A 24,363-nucleotide genomic window follows, 5' to 3' on the forward strand; every position below is an offset into this window, starting at 1 on the left:
CGTACCATCCCTCTCACTCTTGTATCAAATAATTATAAGCGTCAGTGGGACGGCAAGATCATCATCATCATCATGAAGTTCCAGTTTTGTACTTCGTAGTATAGAGCGGTTTGGCGGATAAAATACATAATAATAGGTACTTAGTATCTCCGTAAATTAAAACAATGCACAAACTTCTCTACGAGAAGGTGAGTGTAATGCGTTACGTAACAATGTGTGCATGTGTGTTGCAACACAAACCCAACTAGCGACTTTTGCGGCTGAGCTGGTCCTCGCTACACGTCACAGTACAATCACAACGAGTTTTAATTGCTCTTTTAATCGGTGTCCACGACACATTGAAGATCCCGTGGTAACATTAGAAACCGTAGAAAGCCGTATGTCCGTCGCTTTATATAATTCGGCATAATGAGTCGGTCTCGTTTTAGCGCTGCGCTTGCGCGTCTTATTAACGCCTCGTAGAACCGCGTGCGTGTCACACCGACGGCACACGTCATGTCAAATAGTAGGTACGGCTATAAAGTGTGGATGGAAATACGGTAGATTGCTGATAATATATACTTATATTCCCTTTAAAATTTGAAACTTAACGGTAAACTTTGCACACTTTTTTAAATGAAACAACGGAACTATTTAAAATTGTGTTAATTTCTATACTAAAAACATAATAAATAACGCTAATAAATGTACATGTAGTCCAGTGGTGGTGTAGTGGTATAGCACGTGGCACGGAATGCCGAGGACCTGTACCACTACCATGAGTTTACAGTGACCGTACTCGATAGCGACGGCGTAAATTATTTGTAGAAGCGCTGTACAATTCTCCATACAAATAATTTACGCCATCGCTATCGAGTACGGTCACTGTAAACTCATGGTAGTGGTACTGGGTTCGATTCCCAGCGCCTTATTTTTCTGGTTTTTCTATGCATCTATATTTCAGTTTGTATTTTCGATATGGGTTTTACGGGATGACCGTAAAAGTAACAAAAAATTTGGAATTGAAATAAAAAATACTAAAAAGATTCCAAAAAAACAATCTTAAGTACATGTAGGTATTTTTAGACCATTTGTGTTCGAAATATCGAGAAACGTGTGTTACAATTTGACCGTTAATTCAACGGAGTATAATTAGTTAATCAGTTAGATTTTCAAAAGTAATCGAACATTATTATGTTTTTTCTTTTGACAATTAAACAATAGTAGATTGTACAACAAGAGCATAAAACGAGCCATTTTACCCAAGACGTTCATATAGCCACCCGAGCCGGTGCGGCGAGGGTGGATGTACACGTCGAGGGGGAAATGGGTTTAAAGCTCGAGTTTTACACTGTCTTACTCGAGGTTAATTTTCAACTATGCTTTTTCTAATAATTTTCAAATTATTGATCCACCCAAGTTAGAAACGACTATTGGTAGAAACCTTTCGTATTTTTTCGCACGTATTTACTAACTCAATTTCATATCAGGTTTTAACCACAGGCCATCTGGTCGTCAATTAATTTTTTTTTCATTATTGATTTATTTTTTTTGCATATGATTTGATTTATTTTTAGTTTTGTATAAATTAAAAAATATTAAAAAAACATATATTTTTTTTGTTTGTGGCTGTTGACACCTGATTATCTTGGTCTTAGACGAAGATTTTGCTTTATGCACTAGAGCATAAAAATTCATTTTATGTCGCCTAGATCCAACACGAACTTTAGACGTTCGTCACACTAACGCTTTTTACTATGGAGTAACGTTTAATATAATCTACCTACCTACAGGCAAAGTTAGGTACTATTTTAGGCAAAAAAATTTTCTTTTTCAAGTACGGAACCCTAGCAAATAGTTAATTAATACAATAACAAACCTTCCAAGCTTGTTACTGTATGCTGCATGATTACCATAAAAGACAAATTAAACTTGCAAATGTATGTGTGAATTTTTTTACAGTCCGATTTCTAATGATTCAATGGGACAACAATTACGACACGGTGTGACGGACAGCCAACATGTCTGTCTACTTTTACTTTATATCGTTGGAAAGTATGTGGGTGATAATCGCATGCGCCTAACTCATACACGTTTATATCAAACTCATACGTTACAATAATGAGCGGTTATTGGGCTTGAATGAGCCATTTTGTTATGACATTTGTTATGAGCAGTGGTGTAGGGGTTATAGCACGCAGCACGGATTGCTGAGGACCCGGGTTCGATTCCCAGTGCAGGTCTCTTTTTCTGGTTTTTCTGTGCATCCATGTCTCAGTTTGTATTTTCGATATGGTTTCACGGGATACCCGAAGTAACAAATTTGAAGTTGAAATAAAAAATACAAAATGACTCCAAAAAACCAATCATGAAAGGATAGGTTAACACCGACGTACTTTCTGAGAGGATATTTTTATAAAAAGTACAACAATTTAAATTAAAGCAAAGAATAACAACTACCTGCCAGATATTTAAGATTAACTACTATTTTTTCATTTTCATTTCAACTACACACCCAAACATTTTCAATCACCAAGATGGCTGCTACCGAAAGTACCTTACCTACTCTAATCTATTTAACATCAAGAAATTTTAAAATGAAGCAAGATTGTAAATGATACAGACTTGATTTATGTTCGAATTATTTGACTTCTTTCGCTAAATTTCACTTTTAATAAATTCATCTTAATTATAATAGTCTGAGATTTTGTCTAGAAGCATTAAGTGGAACGAGTGGTACAAAAATAAAATAATATCTTAGTTTACTCACACTTTACGCCAAATAAAGGTAAAACAAAAACTTTAGGTATGTTATCTAGTACCTCTACTACTATTTAAAATTGCAACCCCCGTGAACACTCTTTGCTAAGTTCCTGTTTTCTTATTGTTTCTAGTTCATTGATATGGACCTCCGCAAAGTACCTACCTGACGCCTGATTTTTTTCCAGTTCTACGCCACGCTAGGTTAGTCAAATTTTACCACCTGCCAGCATACAGCCTAATTATACCTCTGAAGTTCACACGCACGCAACAAATTTCTACACACAAAGGCGGCTAAATAATAATCAACTACATAAATTCCTAATGCGACACAAAACATTTTTAAACACATTAATTTTGCTATTACCCCGTGTGTGTATAATCTCTTTTTCGCAGTACATAACGACTATAATGGTGTTATACGGCTGTAAATATAACATTGTGTGTGTACAAAGGGTATTGTGTTGGGTTCCCATGGTGATATCTCTGGAGCGAAGATAGCCGGGAAAGTCGCCTTTCACGAGATTTGAGACGAAGATTCTGTAATATGTAACTGTATTTAAGTCCAATTACTTAGACCCACAAAGTCCAGACTGTGTGTTCGACGCCTACGAGCTTAAATCTGGATAATCATCATCAGTCGGAAGATGTATTGCTGTTGAAAAAAGACCACCCCCCTTTGAATGCCATGATGAGCGACAACTTACCATCTGCCTGCATCCACCGTATGATGTCGTCGGTCCACGTAGTGGGAGGCCTGCTAACGCTTTATCTTCCAGTTCGTGGTCGCTACTGGAGAACTTCCCCAATGGTTCTTCGAGGGATGAGGTGCCCAATCTGCTCATTGCCACTTCAACTTACATTATACCAGCTAATTCGATGTTTCGCATTCTAAAGCGCAAAGATACTTCGGGCACAGTTCTCTCCGTAGCTCATAACGTGACTTTGTCTCTCCAAATCTGAACAGCGCGAGTGAAAATGTACTTATTCTACTCTTACACGTAAAGCTTGCACGTGAGAGAGAAGGATAAAATTTCGCTTGTAGCGTGTAGCATTCACGCAAGTATTCCTCTTATCAAGGGTCTTTGAAGATAAGAATCACTTCCTAAAAAACGCGTTGAACATTTAAGTAGGTATGACTTAATTCAATAGACCTTGCGGGCCCTACTGGTCCCAGAACCTCACCACGAAAATTGTAAAATATTTTGTCTTCTTCTATCAGAAAGTAAACACAAATAGTTCTTTATAACCGTAGCACTTTAAATAGCAAACGAAACAGGTAAACTTTTATTTCCCTTTAAACTAGGAAGTGCATTGGCTGAAAGGACAAGAAAGCCATTGCCACTTTCCAGCACAAAAACATTGACCTACTTATTGAGGACGTCATCTTTATTATCTATGGATTAACCGGCCAGTAATCTTAAGTATATGATTTTTAGGTTATAAAATAAGTAGGTAAATTTAACTTCAACAGTAGATCGTTCGTGGATGAACTCTCGCATTAACCACATTTGAATTAATTCACGTTTTTTGTACTATTTATTCTATTACATCCCTTATTTTTTTTATTCTATTTAGTATTTTTATTAATTTATTTTGCATGGGCCACAATAATGTACTCACTGATAATTTTAAGTGCCCTCAAGAATGACCTATACCTAGTACAGTCACCAGCACCAATATATAACACAACAAGCGTGCTAATATCAGACACGACTCTATTTCTAGGGCCTTCCGGACGTGTTATATATTTTTGCACGCTCCGCTGTGGCAGATATTAATGCTGGTGACTGTACCTATTTAAAAGATGCATCCCTGTGACAGTCGAATGGTCAGGCAGTGGAACCCTAATAATAGGGTCCTGTTCGCACCCTTTTGTTACGGCATCCTAAATAGGTTCTTTAATAGGAGCAGTTAATCGTGTGAAAGAGCTCGCCTCACGAGAATGCTTGAGAGATTTCTCTAAATGATTTCGTTGGGAATCGCCGCTTCCGCGTTTTGTTTTACAATTAGAAATACATGTTTATAGTTAATTATTTGGCTGAGTGTTTGAACGGCTAAACATGAATGTTTAAAGGTATTTAGTAGTTTTCTCTGAAATTACGAACGTTGGCTGTGTTTTGACAGAATTTTGTATTATATTTTGTGGAAGGCCTATTATCTAATTTGGGAAAAATTCCAAGAACAGCTACTTAGTAGTTAAATCATCATTTCCAGCCTTTAGTTGTTTCAAACTAAATAGTTTGACGGTTAAATCCTTGCAAAAGCAATTTGAAAGTCGATGAATATTTTTCATATGAATCTTCAAGAAAATAAACAAAACAAGAGTCGCGAGCGATATTAACATTATAATAGTAGTAGTTTAGAGGGGTGTTTTAGCCATAGGTACTTGTCCAAATAACAGCTGAAACATTGAGGGTTGTTTTTGTGACACTGTGTAATAAGTGGCACAGATAAGCATAGACTTCTTACAAAGTTCAATATCTCAAAAACGGCTGAACCGATTTTGATAAAACATGTCTAAGAACCATCGCTAGAAAACCGGATCTCAAATAAAAGAAGCCGCATTCAAATCGGTTCACCCGTTTAAGAGCTACGGTGCCACAGACAGACACACATAGCGGTCAAACATATAACACCCCTCTTTTTGCGTTGGGGTTTAAAAATGAAAGTGCATGTTTGGCCTGGTGTTCCCACGCGAGTAGGGCCTGTCTGGATTGGGAACATTACATCCATCATCTGCTTCAATATACAAAAAGAAAGAAAGAAAGAAGACATTTATTCACATTCACAGACACAAAAAAAAACAATAAACAACAAACACAAATTAAACAAAGAAAAACGCAAACACATATAATAGGTATGTTACATGACAGTGCTAAGGTTGTCATGATGGTTTGCACGGTTATGGCAAATACATTTCAAATGTACCCAATTACGCACATACGAGTGATTTTTTGAAAAATCAAAGGTGGAGCACCATTTAAGATAGATAAAATGAGAGTTTCTGTGGGTTCTGTAAAAGGCTAGTCGGCTTTGATATTATTTTGTGTTCCGTTTGTGATTGGTTAAATAATCAAATAAACTTATCGCAAGTACGAGTAAGACAGCAACGTCAAGCGAATCTCTAGCCCTTTTTCACCCGTCAAAATACCTACCTCCTATTGATTCATCATCATCATCATCCCAGCCTATATACGTCCCACTGCTGGGCACAGGCCTCCTCTCAGAACAAGAGGGCTTGGGCCATAGTTCCCTCCTACCTCCTATTGATTAGTAGTAGATATTAGCATAATTAGTCGTATGTAATGTAACCACAGGGTTACTTTAATTTTTAATTCTAATGTATTAACAAAACGCTTAGTTACAAGTCATACTTTTAACACTTTTCTTGTTTCGAATGAATATCTGAGTCAACGAATTAATCTCAATTAATTTCACTCTTAAAACAGTTCACCTACTCCATAACTCGGAAATGCACTAAATATTATGTAAATTCGAGATCCACTCGACTATTGTTAAGAAACATCTGGAAAATTTTACCGCGCAAGCGTATAAAAGGCAGCGGGCGTCAAGTTCGATTCATTCGCTGGAAATAAAAAGAAATGAAATAGGAACAATACAATACTTTATAATTACCTATCAGAAATCAGAAATAATTCTTATTCAACTACTAAAATTAAATTTAAATATAAATAAATGATAAAAATATATATCATGGAACATTAAAAACAATTGACCTAGTACCATACTAAGCAAAGCAATATTTCAGAACGTGGGTGGCCATAAGCTTAGAAGTTACTTAGACAAACTTTGAAATATTTTTTTATGCTCCATAAAGGAGCGGCCGCCACACCGCTGCTTAAAAAACGGTGACGGTACGGAATCGCAGTGACGCATCGTATGCGCACCGTTTAAAAAAAAAACTTATTTCAGACCACATGTAGGATAGGGATCCTTATTGTCCATAACATTGTTGTTGTTGTTTTTGCGTGCTTTCCACACCGACACCGCTGCTTAAAATACGCAAACGGTGCATCGCAGTGACGTGCCATAAACGTCACGACTTTTGTTCGGCAAAGACCTGCAGGGCTACTACGGTCATCCCGTGAAATAACCGCCCGTAAAATTAGCAAAAATTTGAAGTTGAAATAAAAAATACAAAAAGACTCCAAAAAGTAATCCAATAACTTAGACCATAGACAAGCAAATGACTTTAATTCATTACCCTCACAAGGAAGCGGCTGCGGAGTCGCACGCTTTCAACAGATAAATCTATTGTTTTCTTATTTTTTCTTTTCTGCTTTTAGTTGACACGCAGATTACGCGAGATAGCGTATGTCGCGTGAGAAGTATTTGACATGAAAATTAGTTTTATTATTGCAATTACGTTGCCAAATTAATAATGCAAAGAGTTTTGAAGTCCATTATTATAATGCAACGAAATTGCGCATTTTTTAGGAATAGGAAATGGGTGAAGCATGTAGTTTGGTATTCAAATACAAATACGATTATTACCAGAAAATGGTAAATACAATAGGTAGGTCTTAGTGGTACAGGATGCTCTGTTCTACCCGAACTAGGCGTGCATTGAAAATATTTTTCTCTCAGCATTTACAATGACACAACACTCAGCCATTGATAGCCATATCTGGACACGAATACAGTTTCAACTTTTAACAAGTTAAATCTACTACTATGCGTGCGTGCGTGCGTCTATGCGTGTTGATTATTATGTCAGAGTATGCTAATATTGTATCAGTTTCATTGTATTGTTAAAATTCATTTCATATTATCCCAATCACTAAAAAAGTCTTGAGTGGAATAAATAAACATGTTGAAAAAATCCTGAATGGCTTCGAGAAAAGTATGGTACGGCCGTGCCTTTGTTTTTGTTTTGCTCGACTTGGCGGGGGCACTACCATGCCCCCGGATTTACCGAGAAACCATTTGTTATTAAAACTGATGTTTTCACTCTACCACCCACTACCAAACCACTATGTAGTAAAAACACACTTACTACTTGGTTATTTAAATATGGGGAGACGAATAAACTTGGTTCTTATTAAAAGGTACCACATTATTTCCTAGACAATATAACAATATTTAATTTAAAATAGTACAAAATAACAATATTTAAAAGCTCCGAGAACCAGCGTGGGTTCCGCTACTGGTCATACAGTTTTGTTACAATCTGTTCATGCCTTGTAAAATATGGAATTTACGGTGCTTGCGCGACTACCCGACGAAACTGACACCGGCACACAACTACCCGCGTTTTCATCATCATTTTCATTACAACTGTCAAATGTTGGGTAGTCCACAACACTAACAACATCGTTTTGTCGATTTAAGACGTGACTTATCCGGGTCAATATATTTAATATACTACTTATACTTATACTCGTAAGTAAAATTATTTAAGAAATCACAGACTTTGCAGTTGGTGCAAGGTCCGCCCGGATTGCTACCACCATCTTGCTCGCTAATCCTGCCGCGAAGCCGCATTGCTTGCGCTGTTGTGTTTCGGCGTGGAGAGTAAGGCAGCCGGTGAAATTACTGGCACTTGAGGTATCCAGTCTGAGGTCTTTAGGTTGGCAACGCATCTGCAATACCCCTGGTGTTGCAGATGTTTATGGGCGGTGGTGATCTCTTACCATCAGGAGACCCACTTGCTCGTTTGCCATCCAGTCGAATAAAAAAAAGATCAATCCGAGAATGAAACAGCCACGATCATTTTTAATAACAGAAGTGTTGTTAAGTGTTTCAATTATAAACTTCTTATTTATAACGTGATTCCTACAAACTTGATAATTTTCTAACCAGTTTGTTTCTATGGAAGATACAACAATTGCGGAACTAACTTCCTAACAGAACCAGATAGAATTGTGAAAGTTGAAAATTAACTACACCCGGCCCTGCGAGTGATTCGCAAGTTTGTTTATCAATATACGGACATAAAGGCTTCCGTTTTGAACAAACAACTCTCAATACAATTTAGTGTTAAACAAAATTAACTAAAACAGACAGACTTCTAAGTTACTTACCAATAGTAAAATTAATAAACTCAATTATATCTCATTAAAAATTTGGTTGAGCACGGTGCTATTTCCTTTAACCTCATATAAAATTGAAAAACTAAAATCAAGTTAGTAAATAAAAGTAAGGGCCTAACCTAATGTTTTTGCGCTTAAGGCGACACAACCCAAAAAATAAAATTGGTTGAGCTATAATTAAATGAGAAATGAAGTGCAACTAAAAATTATTTGCTTCATAAAATGTAACTAAACTGTGTAGGTATGTGCTCCAGTCAAGCTAATTGTGTTTCGAACGGCTTTATGACAAAAATATGCAAATAAACCAGTTTAGGTACAATGGCGGATACTAATTATTTTAGTCACAGCTTGTCTTTAGGATTGTTGATGTATTTTATTTGCTGTAAATGTGTCTTATCTTTCATGTATTATTTATTTATTTTATATATAACATTAGTTGGTTTTTAGATTCTTTTTGTATTTTTTATTTCAACTCCAAATTTTGTTACTTTTACGGTCAGCGCTGGTCTCTTTTTCTGGTTTTTCTGTGCATCTATGTTTGAGTTTGTATTTTCGATATTAGTAGATTCCATAAGACCTTACCCAGCGCGTGGCCTGACTCGCATTAGCCGTATATTCCGTTTACGCGTTGAATTTAAGTAGTTTGTTATAACTTCTATTCCATATGTGGGACCGTCACGGGACTCTAAACGTCATTACACCGTCGGATCTACGGCTTTCCTTTATGCGTTTTTCTTCTCATGGTCTCGTCTAGACAAGACAACCGCTTGCATGGAACCTTGCCTAGCAGCTTAACCAGCCCACTTGAAGTTTCTACTCTCCTAATAATTCAGTTATTTACTTACCTACCTTTGTATCTAAATCAATCTAATAAAGAAAAATCCTTCGATATTCTTCTGTAGTATTTTAATTGTCAAGTTCGAGTGACACATATAAACAAAATCATGATTCAAAAAAATAGTAAAGGTTTGTATCAAAAGAGTTCTGCCACAACCTTAATTTCAATGTGGTTACAAATTCGAAAAATATTTTTCGACCACTTTCTGGTATTTGATTGGGCTGAAAAATGGCGTAGATTCTTATGTAAATTCGATGAAATTATGATGCCAGCCAGGATCGTCTCCGCAGAAGGGGATTCTTTATCGGTTCATAGTAGTAACTTGGTACGCATTTCCTTTGTAATGCCCTTAAGCACAGTTAGACTAGCAAGAAAAAATAGTGTACAGTCACCAGCACCAATATCTGACACAACAAGCGTGCATACATATCTGATAAGACTCTATTTGGACGTGTTAGATATTTTTGCACGCTCCGCTGTGGCAGATATTAATGCTGGTTACTGTACCTAAATCGCATTATATTATTATGCTACTGCAGGTCTAAACTGTGCTTTAAGGGCAGTGAATATATATTATTACTATTGCTATTTTTAAAGTTATAAACGCAATACCTTTAGTGAAACAAAGTGAAAGTTCCTAAAATAAATAGCACACTTTGCTCACCAGGCCTATTAGTTTCACTGGAAATAAATTGCTAATTGACGTTGGCAGTCGGCAGCCAATCATCAATTGCCATTTATAAATCAATAAAATAACTTTTTTGTTTTAATATTTTAAAAGGTTTTTTGTTGACAGTAACTTTTTATATGAATTATCATGACATCTCTATACACATACACTTACCAAATATTTTTCATCACACTTGCTCGTAAACAGTGTCGTAACATGCAGGCTACCTTAGTTGCAAACCCCCCCCCCCCCCCCAATAAAACCCTCGACCTTAATGTGCTTGTCATGAAACCCGTGGTCGGTAAATGAATCCGTGCCCGTACTGATGGTGCTGCGCGCGCTGCTGCAGTACAGTACTACATGGACCACATGCACACGCACGTTGCGGCGCATACCGAGGGAGGTAGAGGGCGACGTTACCAAGAGCACAGCCTAAGGTATCGCCAATATTTGGAAGAATTATATTTTTTCTTTTACAAATATAAAATTTTACTTGTAAATGTGATGAAAAACATTGTATGTCGCACGGGCGGTACTATAATTACGAACATCGCCTCATTAATAGATAGACTCTCGTTCGTAATTCCTTATTTACCGCCCTTAAGACACAATGTACTAAAAGCAATCTGACCACTGGAAGCACTTGCAAGATTTGAAGCGAATATGTGTGATATGCTATTAGGTGTACCCATACATAGTGATATACTACGAGTAGGTAAGCTTTCATTAACACATACAAAACATTGCAGTTTACCACCTACCTATGTAAATCATCTTACCACAAAAAACTTAGTACAATACTTAAACTAGTACTAAGTAAGTGGTAAGTTGTGGTAAGATGATGATGTCTAGATAGACTTGCCTAAAATTACAGTTTTCTATGAACATCCACTTTTTTATTTCAGAAGTAGCTTAATATTTGGTCTAAGCTTGGAACCTTCATGATGTAACGTGTTTTATTTCTTACTGCGTTTATAAATTGATGAGTTTGCACAACACATTATTTATTTTAAGACACCACGAACAAAATAGTCTTGAATATTTTAATAAATTAGCAATCCTTTTATATAGGAACAAATAAACAATTTCACATAAAGAACTTAGAAAATATTCATTTATTCTTTCAGCAACATGTTTCTAAACGTGATACATAATCCTTAGGTTAGTAGTTCATCTTAGTAAATGTATATTTCGACATATAGCGTAATAAATATTACGCTGTGATAAAACGACGAATAGTGAGAAATGTAAAACATGTCGTAATGTGTGGTGCGAAAAACTAGACCCATTATTACGTGTAATAAAACCTTTTTAATATGCAGGCGTCGTCAAAAGTCACATAATGTCTGTTCTACGTCTATTTTATGTATTGTTTGGTTGCTCATCTTAGCAGGTGATGAATAATAGTACCTATTGTTGGTGGTCTGATGAAGATTAATTGGAAAAGTTGTTTGATTTCTCCGTTCATTTACGGATCTTACTGTAACTCTACCTCCTTTATTTTCAATAAATTATTCTGGGCCTTCTCGGGCCTTATTTTGTTTTGACTAGCAGTTCTGATTTTGTCATAAGCCTATTTCTATAATACTGAACTTACATATTTATGTATTCCTCAGTCCGCGTAACATCTATAATGATGGTTTTAGTCTTAGATAGAGATGTTGAATAAAATAATCTAGAAATTAACATTAACCTCCTGTTTCAACATCCATTGGTCAAATTTATCTAACGGATAAATGTGATGCCGTCTCTGTTTGTTTTGTTCAAATAGACGGAGATGGCATCACATTTATCCGTCAAATAAAATTAATCAATGGGTGGTGAAACAATTTAACCCCTATGGCTAATTAAGTGGAAGTAGTGACCATTTCTCCACATTATTTATACCTAAATAAAAATAAAATGAATGTCTCTCTCTTTACAGAACAAGGATGACAGTGAAAAAGGCAACCCGCAGCGGCGGCTACGCAGCCTGCGTCGCTCGACAAAAGCTGCACAACAACAACCAGTTTGACATCCTCACCATTAAACCAACCACCCCTCAAACCTATAACATCGTCGTGGGATTCAATGAGAAAGACCAGCTTCAACTGATCACTAAAGACGATGACGAACTCATAAAGGAATACACAGAGCCCAAAAATAACAAATATGAAAACATCTCCATTGACGACATCACGAACTGCGTCAACGTTGAGAACTACCCCAATTGTGACAACACTCTAGTCTTTTATGTAACCAAAAACCTTGCAAAAGAAGCCATAGCGCTCAAATTCGAGAACGAACAGGACTTCAAGAGGATATACTTCACGTATAAATATTTCAAAATGCGAAATCGACTTACGAACAACGCAACTACAAACTACGCGAGCAATGACAACCTGTTCTCGAAAAAGAAGACTTACGAGATATTTAAGAATAGGAAAAACAGCGTCGATGATTACAGCTTCGAGAAGAATCGTGCTGAGTTCGACTTGATGCAAACTACCGACGATGGACTGACGTATATATCGGTACAGCAAAAGAATTATAACTCTCGATTCGATCAGCCGATGAGTCTGATTGACATCAGGAGCGAGGATACGGGTGAAATTGACAGCGTCATCTACACCAACATCGACGTCCCTACCAAACCAGAGAGGAAAAGGTTGTTCCATAAAAAACCTAAAGCACCACCTCCTCCAGTACCAACAAATAAAGACAACCAAAAAGTACTTAAAGGCGAATTCGTAAGAGTAAACGTTGAAAGAGTACCCGATGTCGTTCCTAAAGATAACAAACTGAGTCGAGTACCAGATATCCTAATGTTTAGAGACAATAAACCGAAGAAAAACGTCGTGAGCAACTTGTGGTCGGCCAGCAATAAAGGTAATTACATTGATATAACATTTTATAGACAACTAGCTTTTACCCGCGGCTTCGCACGCGTAAACTATTCGGTCTGGTAGTTGCAATTGAAATTTTCGGGATTTTACAAAATTCCCCTGGAAATTTCCAAATTTATATCGTGGTCTTCATTGAGGTTGTGTTGTGAATAACTGTACAAAATTCAAGACACTAAACCCAGTGCTAAAATTAAAAAAAAAATCCCTATTCAAATTCATATCATTTATTCAGTAAATAGGCGCAATGGGCACTTTTACACGTCATTTTTTTAAATACCAGCACTTTCGGAAAGACCATCATTGCCAAGAAGAATGCGCCGCAAGAAGCTTAGCAGAAAGTCATTTTTTCAAAATAAAATAAGTACAAATAAAATACTTAAAACTACAGTAAGTATACAATTAATGAAAAATTACAAAATGATAATAACAATAATACACGGATGTATGGGGTCCCTTAGTTACAAAACTATCCCGTGGAAATATCGGGATAAAAGTAGCGTATGTGTTATTCCAGACGTCCGGCTACCTACATACCAAATTTCATACCTCTAAGCCCAGCGGTTGTTATTTCGAGATTTTATCCCTATCCCGTGGGAATATCGGAATAAATAGTTGCCTATGTGTTATTTCAGAGGTTCAGCTACCTACACACTAAATTTCATTGCTCAAAGCCCAGCGGTTGTTATTTCAAGATTCTATCCCTAGGTATCCCGTGGGAATATCGGGTCAAAAAGTCACCTATGTTTTATTCCAGACGTCATATTATACATACCAAATTTCATGACTCTTAGCCCAGCGGTTGTTATTTCGAAATTTTATCCCTATCCCGTGGGAATATGGGGATAAAAAGTATCCTATGTTTTAATCTAGGTTACAAACTAACTTTCCGCCAAATTTCATACAAATCCGTCCAGCCATTTAAGCGTGAAAAAGTAACAAACATACTCACTCACTCACTCACTCACAAACTTTCACATTTATAATATTACTAGCTTTTACCCGCGGCTTCGCACGCGTAAACTATTCGGTGTGGTAGCTGCAATTGAAATTTTCGGGATATTACAAAATTCCCCTGGAAATTTCCAATATTTATATCGTGGTCTTCATTGAGGTTGTGTTGTGAATAACTGTACAAAATTCAAGACTAAACCCAGTGCTGAAGTTTCAAAATTTTTCCCTATCAAAATTCAAATGCAAAATTCAAATTCAAATAATTTTTTCCGTAAATAGGCCGCAATGGGCACTTTTACATCTCATTTTTTAAACTACCAGCGCTTTCGAAAAGACCATCATCGCCAAGAAGAATGCGCCGCAAGAAACTTGGCAGAAAGTCATTTTTTCAAAATAAAATAATTACAAATAAAATACTTAAAAACTACAGTATACAATTAAAGAAAAAAATACAAAATAATAATAATAATAATACGGGGATGTATGGGGTGGGAACTAAGGGAGTTACAAAACTATCCCGTGGGAATATCGGGATAAAAATTAGCCTGTGTGTTATTCCAGAGGTCCAGCTACCTACATACCAAAATTCATCGCTCTTTAGACGTTTACCCAGTGGTTGTTATTTATAGATTTTATCCCTAGGTATCTCGTGGGAATATCGAGTCAAAAAGTCCCTTACGTGTTATTCCAGACGTCTAGTTATCTACATACCAAATTTCATGACTCTAAGCCCAGCGGTTATTATTTCAAGATTTTATCCCTATCCCGTGGGAATATCGGGATAAAAAGTAGGCTATGTTTTATTCCATAATTTCCAGCTATCTACATACCAAATTTCAGGGCTCTAAGCCCAGCGGTTATTAGTTCAAGATTTTATCCCTATCCCGTGGGATAAAAAGTAGCCTATGTGTTATTTCAAACGTCCAGCTACCTACTTATCAAATTTCATGACTCTAAGCCCAGCGGTTGTTATTTCGAGATTTTATCCCTATCCCGTGGGAATATCGGAATAAAAAGTAGCCTATGTTTTATTCCAGATGTTCAGCTATCTACATACCAAATTTCAGGGCTCTAAGCCCAGCGGTTATTAGTTTAAGATTTTATCCCTATCCCGTGGGATAAAAAGTAGCATATGTGTTATTTCAAACGTCCAGCTACCTACTTATCAAATTTCATGACTCTAAGCCCAGCGGTTGATATTTCGATATTTTATCCCTATCCCGTGGGAATATCGGGATAAAAAGTAGCCTATGTTTTATTCCAGATGTTCAGCTATCTACATACCAAATTTCATCCAAATCAGTCCAACCGTTTCAGCGTGAAAGAGTAACAAACATACTCACTCACTCACTCACTCACTCACTCACAAACTTTCGCATTTATAATATTAGTAGGATGATAGCTATTAAATTTTACTAAAGTTACATAAAGTTACGCGGAAACAGAAATGTTTAAACAGTTACGTGCATTCGCAGTGTTAATTGAGAAGTACTTTTTAAAGCATTCCTGGATCATTAAAGTGTTGATGGTTGGGTTAGGTAATTGTGTTATTTATAGGTCTCTGGTAATAATAGTAATAGAAAACAATAGGGTTTACTACAATGAGGCCACGGTGGCTTGAACCAGGCTTCCGTGTTTCGCAAAGAAAATACTAGCATCGGACAATGGTGTAAATCACGAACTTATTTGTAATGAAAACCAATTTAAATCAATGCTTACTGTACCTCCGTAAACAAGTAAACATGCCACTAAATAAAATGCAACGTCTGAACCGATAGAATTTGGTATGGAGATTATTAAGTTCTAGGGAAAGAAGTAAGGATAATTTCTCCTGGATAATTCCGTAGTTCTCGCGGGATAGCAATACTTAAACCAATTCTTCGAGGAGTCGTGGGCAAAAGCTAGTAAATTAATAAAACATTCATGTTACTAGATTCTTTAAAAATAGGTTTTGGTAATTAAAGAAGATTATTAATATGCATTAAGCTAATGGCCTATTGTTTAAACTAAACGTCTAACTTTCTTTTAACAGTAAACCTCAGAAGCTAACCAGGGTTATGAAATATTGGACAATCTGACCTACTTGCAATCAACAATTTTAAATACTTCATATTACTTATACCAATACGTTCCTTTAGATTAAGTACCTAGTGTTGATCAACCATCACGCTTACATTTCCAAACTTATTCGCAAATGATCATCGCAACGTACTAAAAAGGTAATTAAGTACACCTTACAAATGTAAATAGCCAAAGATTAAAATTCTAAACAACCATATTTCTTCAACAAACATTTGTACAAACTTTTATCTTTTTAAAACGCTTTCGTCAATCCAAAAACCTGGCTGAACAACCACAGAATGCCAAACGCAGTTTTAAAATGCAATAGAGCCAAGGCCACAGATGTCCATCACTTTCGTAACACCGGTCATTCACTCGTTCACTAAATCTACCATAGACAATAGACGCGGTAATGAGGATTAGCATGTCGTGCACGTAATCTGTGGTAGTCATGTCATTTGTTGACCTCAGCGGTTTATTTTAGGTTTCGGTTATTTTAAGTGAATTTAGGTTTTTATGTTAAGACGTCCAGACCGGTTGTGTTAAGTAGTCGGCAAAATCTTTCAAAACAAGCCTGATTCTTTAGTCCGCTACGTATTTACTCGTAAATACCTATACCATATTTTTCCACGCACGACAAAAATATGGAACCAGCTTCCTGGGACAGTGTTTCCGGAGCGGTATAGCATATGGATCTTAGAAAAACCGGCCAAGAGCGTGTCGGAAACGCCCAAATAGGGTTCCGTAGCCATTACGAAAGAATTAAGTAATATTTTTCTAAGGATTTCGTATTTTATACGGAATCTTCCAAGTTTAGGTATATTTGATACCTATTTAATTGTAAAACTACTAATAATTCTCAAGCAAACTTAGCCGTTATAGTTTTCCTTGAAAGTTTGATATACTTACTACCATCCTGAATTTTTTCAAATTTTTCCACCCACCGGTTTAGATTTTAGAGGGGGGGGGGGACGCTCGATTTTAATAAGAATTTGCACTTTAAAGTTGAATATTTCGCAAAAAAATCAATGAATCGAAAAGTCGTCTTAGCAAATCCCCAATGGTTTTAAAAGACCTATCCAACGATACCCCACACTATAGGGTTGGATGGAAAAAAAACACCCCGCTTTACGTCTATGGGAGGTACCCTAAAAAATTTTTTTTAAAAGATTTTATTGTACCATTTTGTCGGCATAGTTTACATATATATTCGTGCAAAATTACAGCTTTCTACCATTGATGGTCCCTGAGTAAAGCCGCGGACAGACAGACAGACAGACATGGCGAAACTATAAGGGTTTCGTTTTTTGCCATTTTGGCTACGGAACCCTAAAAACGAGCCTATCAGTTTCTCATAGGGCCGGCAACGCACCTGTGATACCTGTGTCATGGTTTAGAATTATAACACAAAATTTGAGATGTAAACGATGAGATGACTATAATATTGTTTTGCTATAGGAATAAAGTCGGTACTAAAATTAATATAAAGCACATCATAATGCACATTCATAGTGCATGTTTGTTCACTGCTTTGTGCGTTTACCTTGAAGATGCAATCATCTCGCATATGTCAGAACTTGCGACATGAAATATCTAAACTAAAAAATTAAGTGTTCATAATTAATCATTATGTTACTTTGCTTTATTAACATACAAATAGGTCTCGCGAGATGATTATAGGAAGTTGGGATCCACAATGCGCCAATAGGATATTATAATATGTAGTTACACGTAATGGTTACGATACAACTCTAAATCCTTTGAGAGTTATTGATTAGTGCCATCCATATCCATCCCAGCCTATATACGTCCCACTGCTGGGCACAGGCCTCCTCTCAGGACAAGAGGGCTTGGGCCATAGTTCCCACGCGGGCCCAGTGCGGATTGGGATCTTAACACGCACCATTGGAATTGCTTCGCAGGTTTGTGCAGGTTTCCTCACGATGTTTTCATTCACCGCAAAGCTCGTGGTAAATTTCAAATGTAATTCCGCACATGAATTTCGAAAAACTCAGAGGTGCGAGCCGGGGTTTGAACCCACGACCCTCTGCTTGAGAGGCAATAGGTCAACCCACTAGGCCACCACGGCTTCCCACTAGGCCACTACGGCCATTCTTATCGCTTTAGGTTAAAATGTTTGTTTCTAAGTGTTGATTATTGGACATTTCACGCCATGTTCTTAAGTGATCAATGCAGCTGATTTTGGCCATACAAACCTGTATCTATCTACACAGATCTATCTGTCTGGTCTATCTATCTGTTACAAAACAAAAAACACACACACACACAAAACAACAAAAAACAACACAAAAACATGTATGTATGTGTAACAAAAAAATGTAGATAAAGTTATCATACTACCAAGCTGTGTCAAAATCCCTGAATTTCAATTCAACAGACAGACTTAATGGATTACGCGTGCGAAGTCGCAGGTAAAGTCTAGTACAATATAGATTACATTGATAGGGCTTTACTTTATTATGGAGCGACAGAACACCGGTTAAATATGTTGGTATATTCGGCAGAGATCTCACTAAGGATTTAATCATAGATGACCACAACAAAATCGAAGCGTGCGCACACCCAAGGTTACACGGCTTAATTTATTTTAAAGGATACTTTACGTCTCACACTATGATAAACATCATTTGTGTTTTCGAATGCTTAGATTTACTGATGATGCATGATATTGCGTAGTTTACTATTGTAGCGTATAATATACCTTAGCATTTGAATTTTTATCTTCCAATTATTTATTTTCTGAATTTGTGAAAAATCGCCAGCTGTTCAATTCTTAACGTGAAAACCAGGTACCGATATTTCCACGTTTAGTTTCCTGCCTCACACAGCAAGGCTCTGTGCCACTACTGTGTGTACTCGATAGCGACGGCGTAAATTATTTGTACCTCTACAAATAATTTAAGCCGTCGCTATCGAGTACGGTCACTGTAAACTCATGGTAGTGGTACTGGAATGAACTATCGCCTGCGGTATTCCCGGACCGATGCGACCTTCAAGCTTTCAAAAAAAGAGCAACCGGCCGGCAACGCACTTGTGACTCTTCTGGTGTTGCAGGTGTCCATGGGCGACGGTAATCGTTTACCATCAGGCGATCCGTTTGCTCGTTTGCCCCCTATACCATAAAATAAAGTTACACTTGAGAAAATCCTGTATTTAATCATTAATTTGTATAAATTCTTTCTTCTTCGGCTGCGGGCTCTATCATGACAGTTACTTACGGAATGTTTTCGCGTCAAAAAACCACTAAAACTAATTCTAAAAAACAGATAATAGGTAAATAACATTAGTATTTCTGCGAGGCTATTCCTCTCGTAAACCAATTCATTGAATCTGAAGTTTGCAAGTTACGGTTGCGAGTTGAGACACTATAATGATGATATGGGATTGAAACCAATGATGCGTAACCGGTACCAGAATTATTATTTGTAATACAGATTACACGGTGGATAATTTTAGAGCCGTAGTTAATTGTGCAAATAATCTTTTAATTTTAGTTTAAATTATGTTTTTTTTCCAAGAGCAAATCTCTACCTTGCCATAAATTTAAGGAAATATCTACAGTACATATTTACGCCATTGCAAATACTGAAAGATCTAGAAAGTAATGTGCAGTATTTACATAAAATAAATGATCTTATAAAGAATAGAAACTAATTGTATTAAATAATTTTAGATTGATCATCATTCTTGCACCATTACTTCTCATATTTCGTTACCTAGATTTTTTACCGTACAACGACAAAACCTAGTGGACACTGTCAAAATCGTCCTTCGTTAGATAAAGTCTCATTTAAAAAAAAACTAAAATAATTGCGGCAGAATTAAAATTGAATGGCATCAAGAATTGGTTTGACAGCTCTGTCAGTTGCCAATAAGCAGCATTTAATTTTCTTTTAGGCCCCGGAAACATTCTAGTAATTCGATCGTTTCATAAATTGGTTAAGCTGTTGCTTTTCCTCTAGCTTCGACATTTCTCTAGCGATTGCAAGAGTTCGTGTGCAAATCTTAAAGTAGGACAGTCGCTTCTGCAACTGAATAGCTAATAAAGACATCTGATGGAGTACTAGCTTCAAGTATTGAGTATTTGGTTACGTGGTTGGTTCCTATTGCTTGGACTAGGGCAATATGTCACTTACATGTATGTTTCTTGTAACGCACTTGTGTGGTTGTGCCATAGGTACTTAATGCAGGTGCGGTTTATGGCTAGGCATTATTTGTCGCTCATAAATCGGTTTTTATAGGATGTGTAGTATTATATGTGGTTTTAATCATAATAATAGTATAGTTATGATGTTACAAATGTTACCTCACATTCACACGGTGAGAATGGAATAAGATTTCAATGGAAAACTGAAAAATCGAGGAATTTATGGTCAAACCCTATATCCGAATGCAAACTTTTCAAAGCAATTAGTTAATTTAATTAGCTAAGTTAATTTTAATTCGACAAACGAGGAAGGGCAAGACAAACAAAAGATAAACGATGTTTGAGCACAGCGCGTCGGTCGCGGATGTTTGTAGAAACACGATCTCTCCGCTTTCTGGCAGAGTCAATACATCGCCTGTGCCTAAAAAATGGCGGGGAAAACATAAATAAAAAAAAACCATGTAATGTGCCACGAAATGTGTCGAATTTTGGCAAATAAATTTCATCATCCCAGCCTATATACGTCCCACTGCTGGGCACAGGCCTCCTCTCAGAACAAGAGGGCTTGGCCATAGTTCCCACGCAGGCCCAGTGCGGATTGGGAACTTCACACGCACCATTGAATTGGTTCGCAGGTTTGTGCAGGTTTCCTCACGATGTTTTCCTTCACCGCAGCTCGTGGTAAATTTCAAATGTAATTCCGCACATGAATTTCGAAAAACTCAGAGGTGCGAGCCGGGGTTTGAACCCACGACCCTCTGCTTGAGAGGCGATAGGTCAAACCATTAGGCCACCACGGCAATCATATATAAATAAATTTATTCTTTCTTTTTTTCTTTCTTTCTTTCTAGGCTTTCAAGAAGTGTTATATCAACTTGTGTCATTATTGTAGTGAGGTGAGGTCACTTTTTTAGTGTAGTGAATTATTCTGTGAAAATTATGTTAATAGTACTTGCATTTCATCCAAATTACATTTCCTTATCAAATTTCAAGTCGAAGTCGTTAACCGTTGAGGAGTTCTGCGTAGACTTTTATGGCTCGACCACCAGAGTTTTGTTCAACATTTTAGTTCAATCGAATACCAAGAAGTGGTCAAAAAATGGTCTGGGAAATTTTGAAACCATGACATACAAACTTATATACTTACGAACGTTGCAAGCTAAATAAAACTACTTTCATTCGCAGTTTTTTGTTAGTAAAACCACCAATAAAAAGACGATAGTTGATTGAATGAAGATGAGAGCCTTCTATGGTTTAACATAACATAACTCCTAAAATCGCGTCTATTGCTATATACTTACAAACTAATTTAGAGTACTTGCACCGGTGCATCTAGGACGTACGTGACGAGTTGAAAGGATCGCGGCGTTACGGCTGCAACTTAATACTGATTACCACAACTACATGTTATGGCATAGTTAGCGTGGGCACTTAACTTATTCTACACAAATCGCTTCTTTGCGACAAAACTGTGCTATCTCCAAAGTTGCGATATTACCAGATGTCAAGGTTTTGTCGCAAACATTTGCTCCTAGAAATAATACGTCCACACCTGACTTAATGTAATCAAGATATCAAACGTAACGGCTCGTTTAGTGTCGAACCGAAATTGGTGTCGGGTACGACAAATAAAATGTATCAAAACTGTGACATTTTGCACATATTTTTTTGGGTTTAGTCGCCTTAAGGGCCAAAGACACTAGGTCCTTGCTTTTGTTTACTTGTTTAATTTAAATATTTATGTGAGGTGCTTTATAGGAGATGTGGGCGTGCAGTTTGGAAAAATCCGTATTGGGCGACTGGAAAGGAAGGACGCAGACAGTGCCGTACTATCACAGGCTAAAAAGACCTGGGTGAGAGAGAGAGAGAGAGAGAGAGAAACATTTATTTACACATATTCGATACACATAAACATCGAATAGTATAAAGTGGACCCCACTCAGCATACTGTTAAGGCAAGTCGCAACGCTGTTTTTCAGTGGGACCCATTTAAAAACTAAAACATATAAATACACAACAACACGGGTGCACGTCTTCAATACGCATACTTTGCTTGCCCCGGTAGGTTTAGGTAGTGCACCAGAGCTGAGGACACGCACACATGTCATGTAATGACGGCGGTATTTTGACATTCACTCATTGATTTTCTTTTTATAGAATCGGTTCTTTATGTAGCTGTGTGGGGATCTAATTCGTTCGCATATTTTTTTGACCTACCTATTTTAATTTGGCATAATTCATTTCGCATACCTAATTTATATTATCATAACAGTACAGTCGCATAGTGATACTTTGGCCACTACTTTGTTTGGCATATTACGGTTTTAAAATAATTTTAGTTAGACTAATATATATTGGACTAATGTTTATTATACCTACATATTTTTCAGGAACTCTTAATTTAAATTCCAACATTTTATTAAACGTAAATTAGGTTAGGTCAGGTTAGTATGTTGTCCAGTAAATTAGGCAGGAGAAGTCCGCCAAGCGGACCTCCCCGTCGACCTCGCTTTTGTTCCTGAACATATTATGACTTTTGCTATAGGATTTTTATTGCTATGAAATTAATATGACATTTGTACCTACATTACAATTTTTAGGAGTAAACACATTTATGCTTTGATGAGTCAATTTATGTATTTTTGTACTTACGCTGTTTGACGTTAGTCTATGTGACGATTATGATTTCAATGTTTATGCTTTTAAATGTTATGCGTAATAATTTATGCCTAAAGATGATTAGGTTGGTATGCGATTTGATTTTATGCATTCCAACAGTGAACCAGCTGTGTGTGTATCATTCACTTCAACTCTCGTGGCACTAGGTACCTAATATTTATTCGTATTGGCGTCTGACACGACACCGTATATAACGTGTTGCACTCACTAGAACGTCTTTAGGTTTAGCCGTTAAACAATCAAGTCTAGCTATAAGGGACACTACTACAAATGTATCTCCCATTGTTACACAGTCCGTGAACCTTATACGTATCCTTAACTCTACCGTAGCGCGGTTACCGGTACCTATGTATTTTAATAGAATAGGTACCCGGCTCGGAAAATATTCTACACAATAGGACTGAATAGTCAGTAAATAATAATGCCCCATAGACCTAACTTGTCAATGGACAGAACTACAGTCTACTATAATGAATGTTTCTTCATAAGTGGAAAACGAACTGTAAAACAGTCGTTTAACTCCCATTTATTGGTCCTGTATAACAGCGAACTAAGTAAAACCGTTACTTACTCGTACTTTAATGTCCGCATACACAATCGAATGCATAAAGTAACGCTACAATAGTTAAATTTAACGGCAACACAGTTTGTAATTACTTGTCTGGCCACTGAATACGGCAGTGTTACTTTTCAAACCAATGCTGCAATGTCAAGCTCACTTTAGGCCTGCAAGCAAAATCGTGCAAGTACTCGTAAGTCATCATCATCCCAGCCTATATACGTCCTACTGCAGGGCACAGGCCTCCCCTCAGAATGAGAGGGCTTGGGCAGTAGTTCCCACGCGGGCCCAGTGCGGATTGGGAACTTCACACGCACCATTGAATTGCTTCGCAGGTTTGTGCAGGTTTCCTCACGATGTTTTCCTTCATCGCAAAGCTCGTGGTAAATTTCAAATGTAACTCCGCACATGAATATCGAAAAACTCAGAGGTGCGAGCCGGGGTTTGAACCCACGAACCTCTGCTTGAGAGGCGATAGGTCAAACCACTAGGCCACCACGGCACATAAAAATTAAAAATACAGATTATTAGACAAAAGTACCTATTTACAAAGGCGAATTTATAAAATAATCCCATTAAACAATATTACCTCAGTTCAATTGTGTAAATTGACGTATGTACATAATGTCATTTGTTTGCTTGTATTTAGGTATTTTTAAAAGCAAGGGAATTTGTAAATATTTAAGTATATATTCTCTTTAAACACACACACATGACTTGTAGAAGCAATAGTGCCTATGTATTTATTGCGACACAT

At 36.9% G+C, this 24,363-nt stretch overlaps 1 protein-coding gene across 2 annotated transcripts in view; it reads left to right on the forward strand.

Moving 5' to 3' along the window:
• The window catches only part of LOC141431309 (uncharacterized), a 99,819-nt gene that overhangs the window by 66,739 nt on the left and 8,717 nt on the right, over positions 1–24,363 (forward strand). For both annotated transcript variants that reach the window (XM_074092425.1, XM_074092426.1), the window contains exon 2: positions 12,228–13,171. In XM_074092425.1, coding sequence (XP_073948526.1) covers positions 12,235–13,171 — 937 coding nt within the window. In that variant the 5' untranslated portion in view covers positions 12,228–12,234. The remainder of the gene's footprint in view (positions 1–12,227; positions 13,172–24,363) is intronic.

This window comes from Choristoneura fumiferana, chromosome 9, assembly GCF_025370935.1.
Source record: "Choristoneura fumiferana chromosome 9, NRCan_CFum_1, whole genome shotgun sequence".
NCBI classification, from domain to species: Eukaryota; Metazoa; Arthropoda; class Insecta; order Lepidoptera; family Tortricidae; genus Choristoneura; species Choristoneura fumiferana.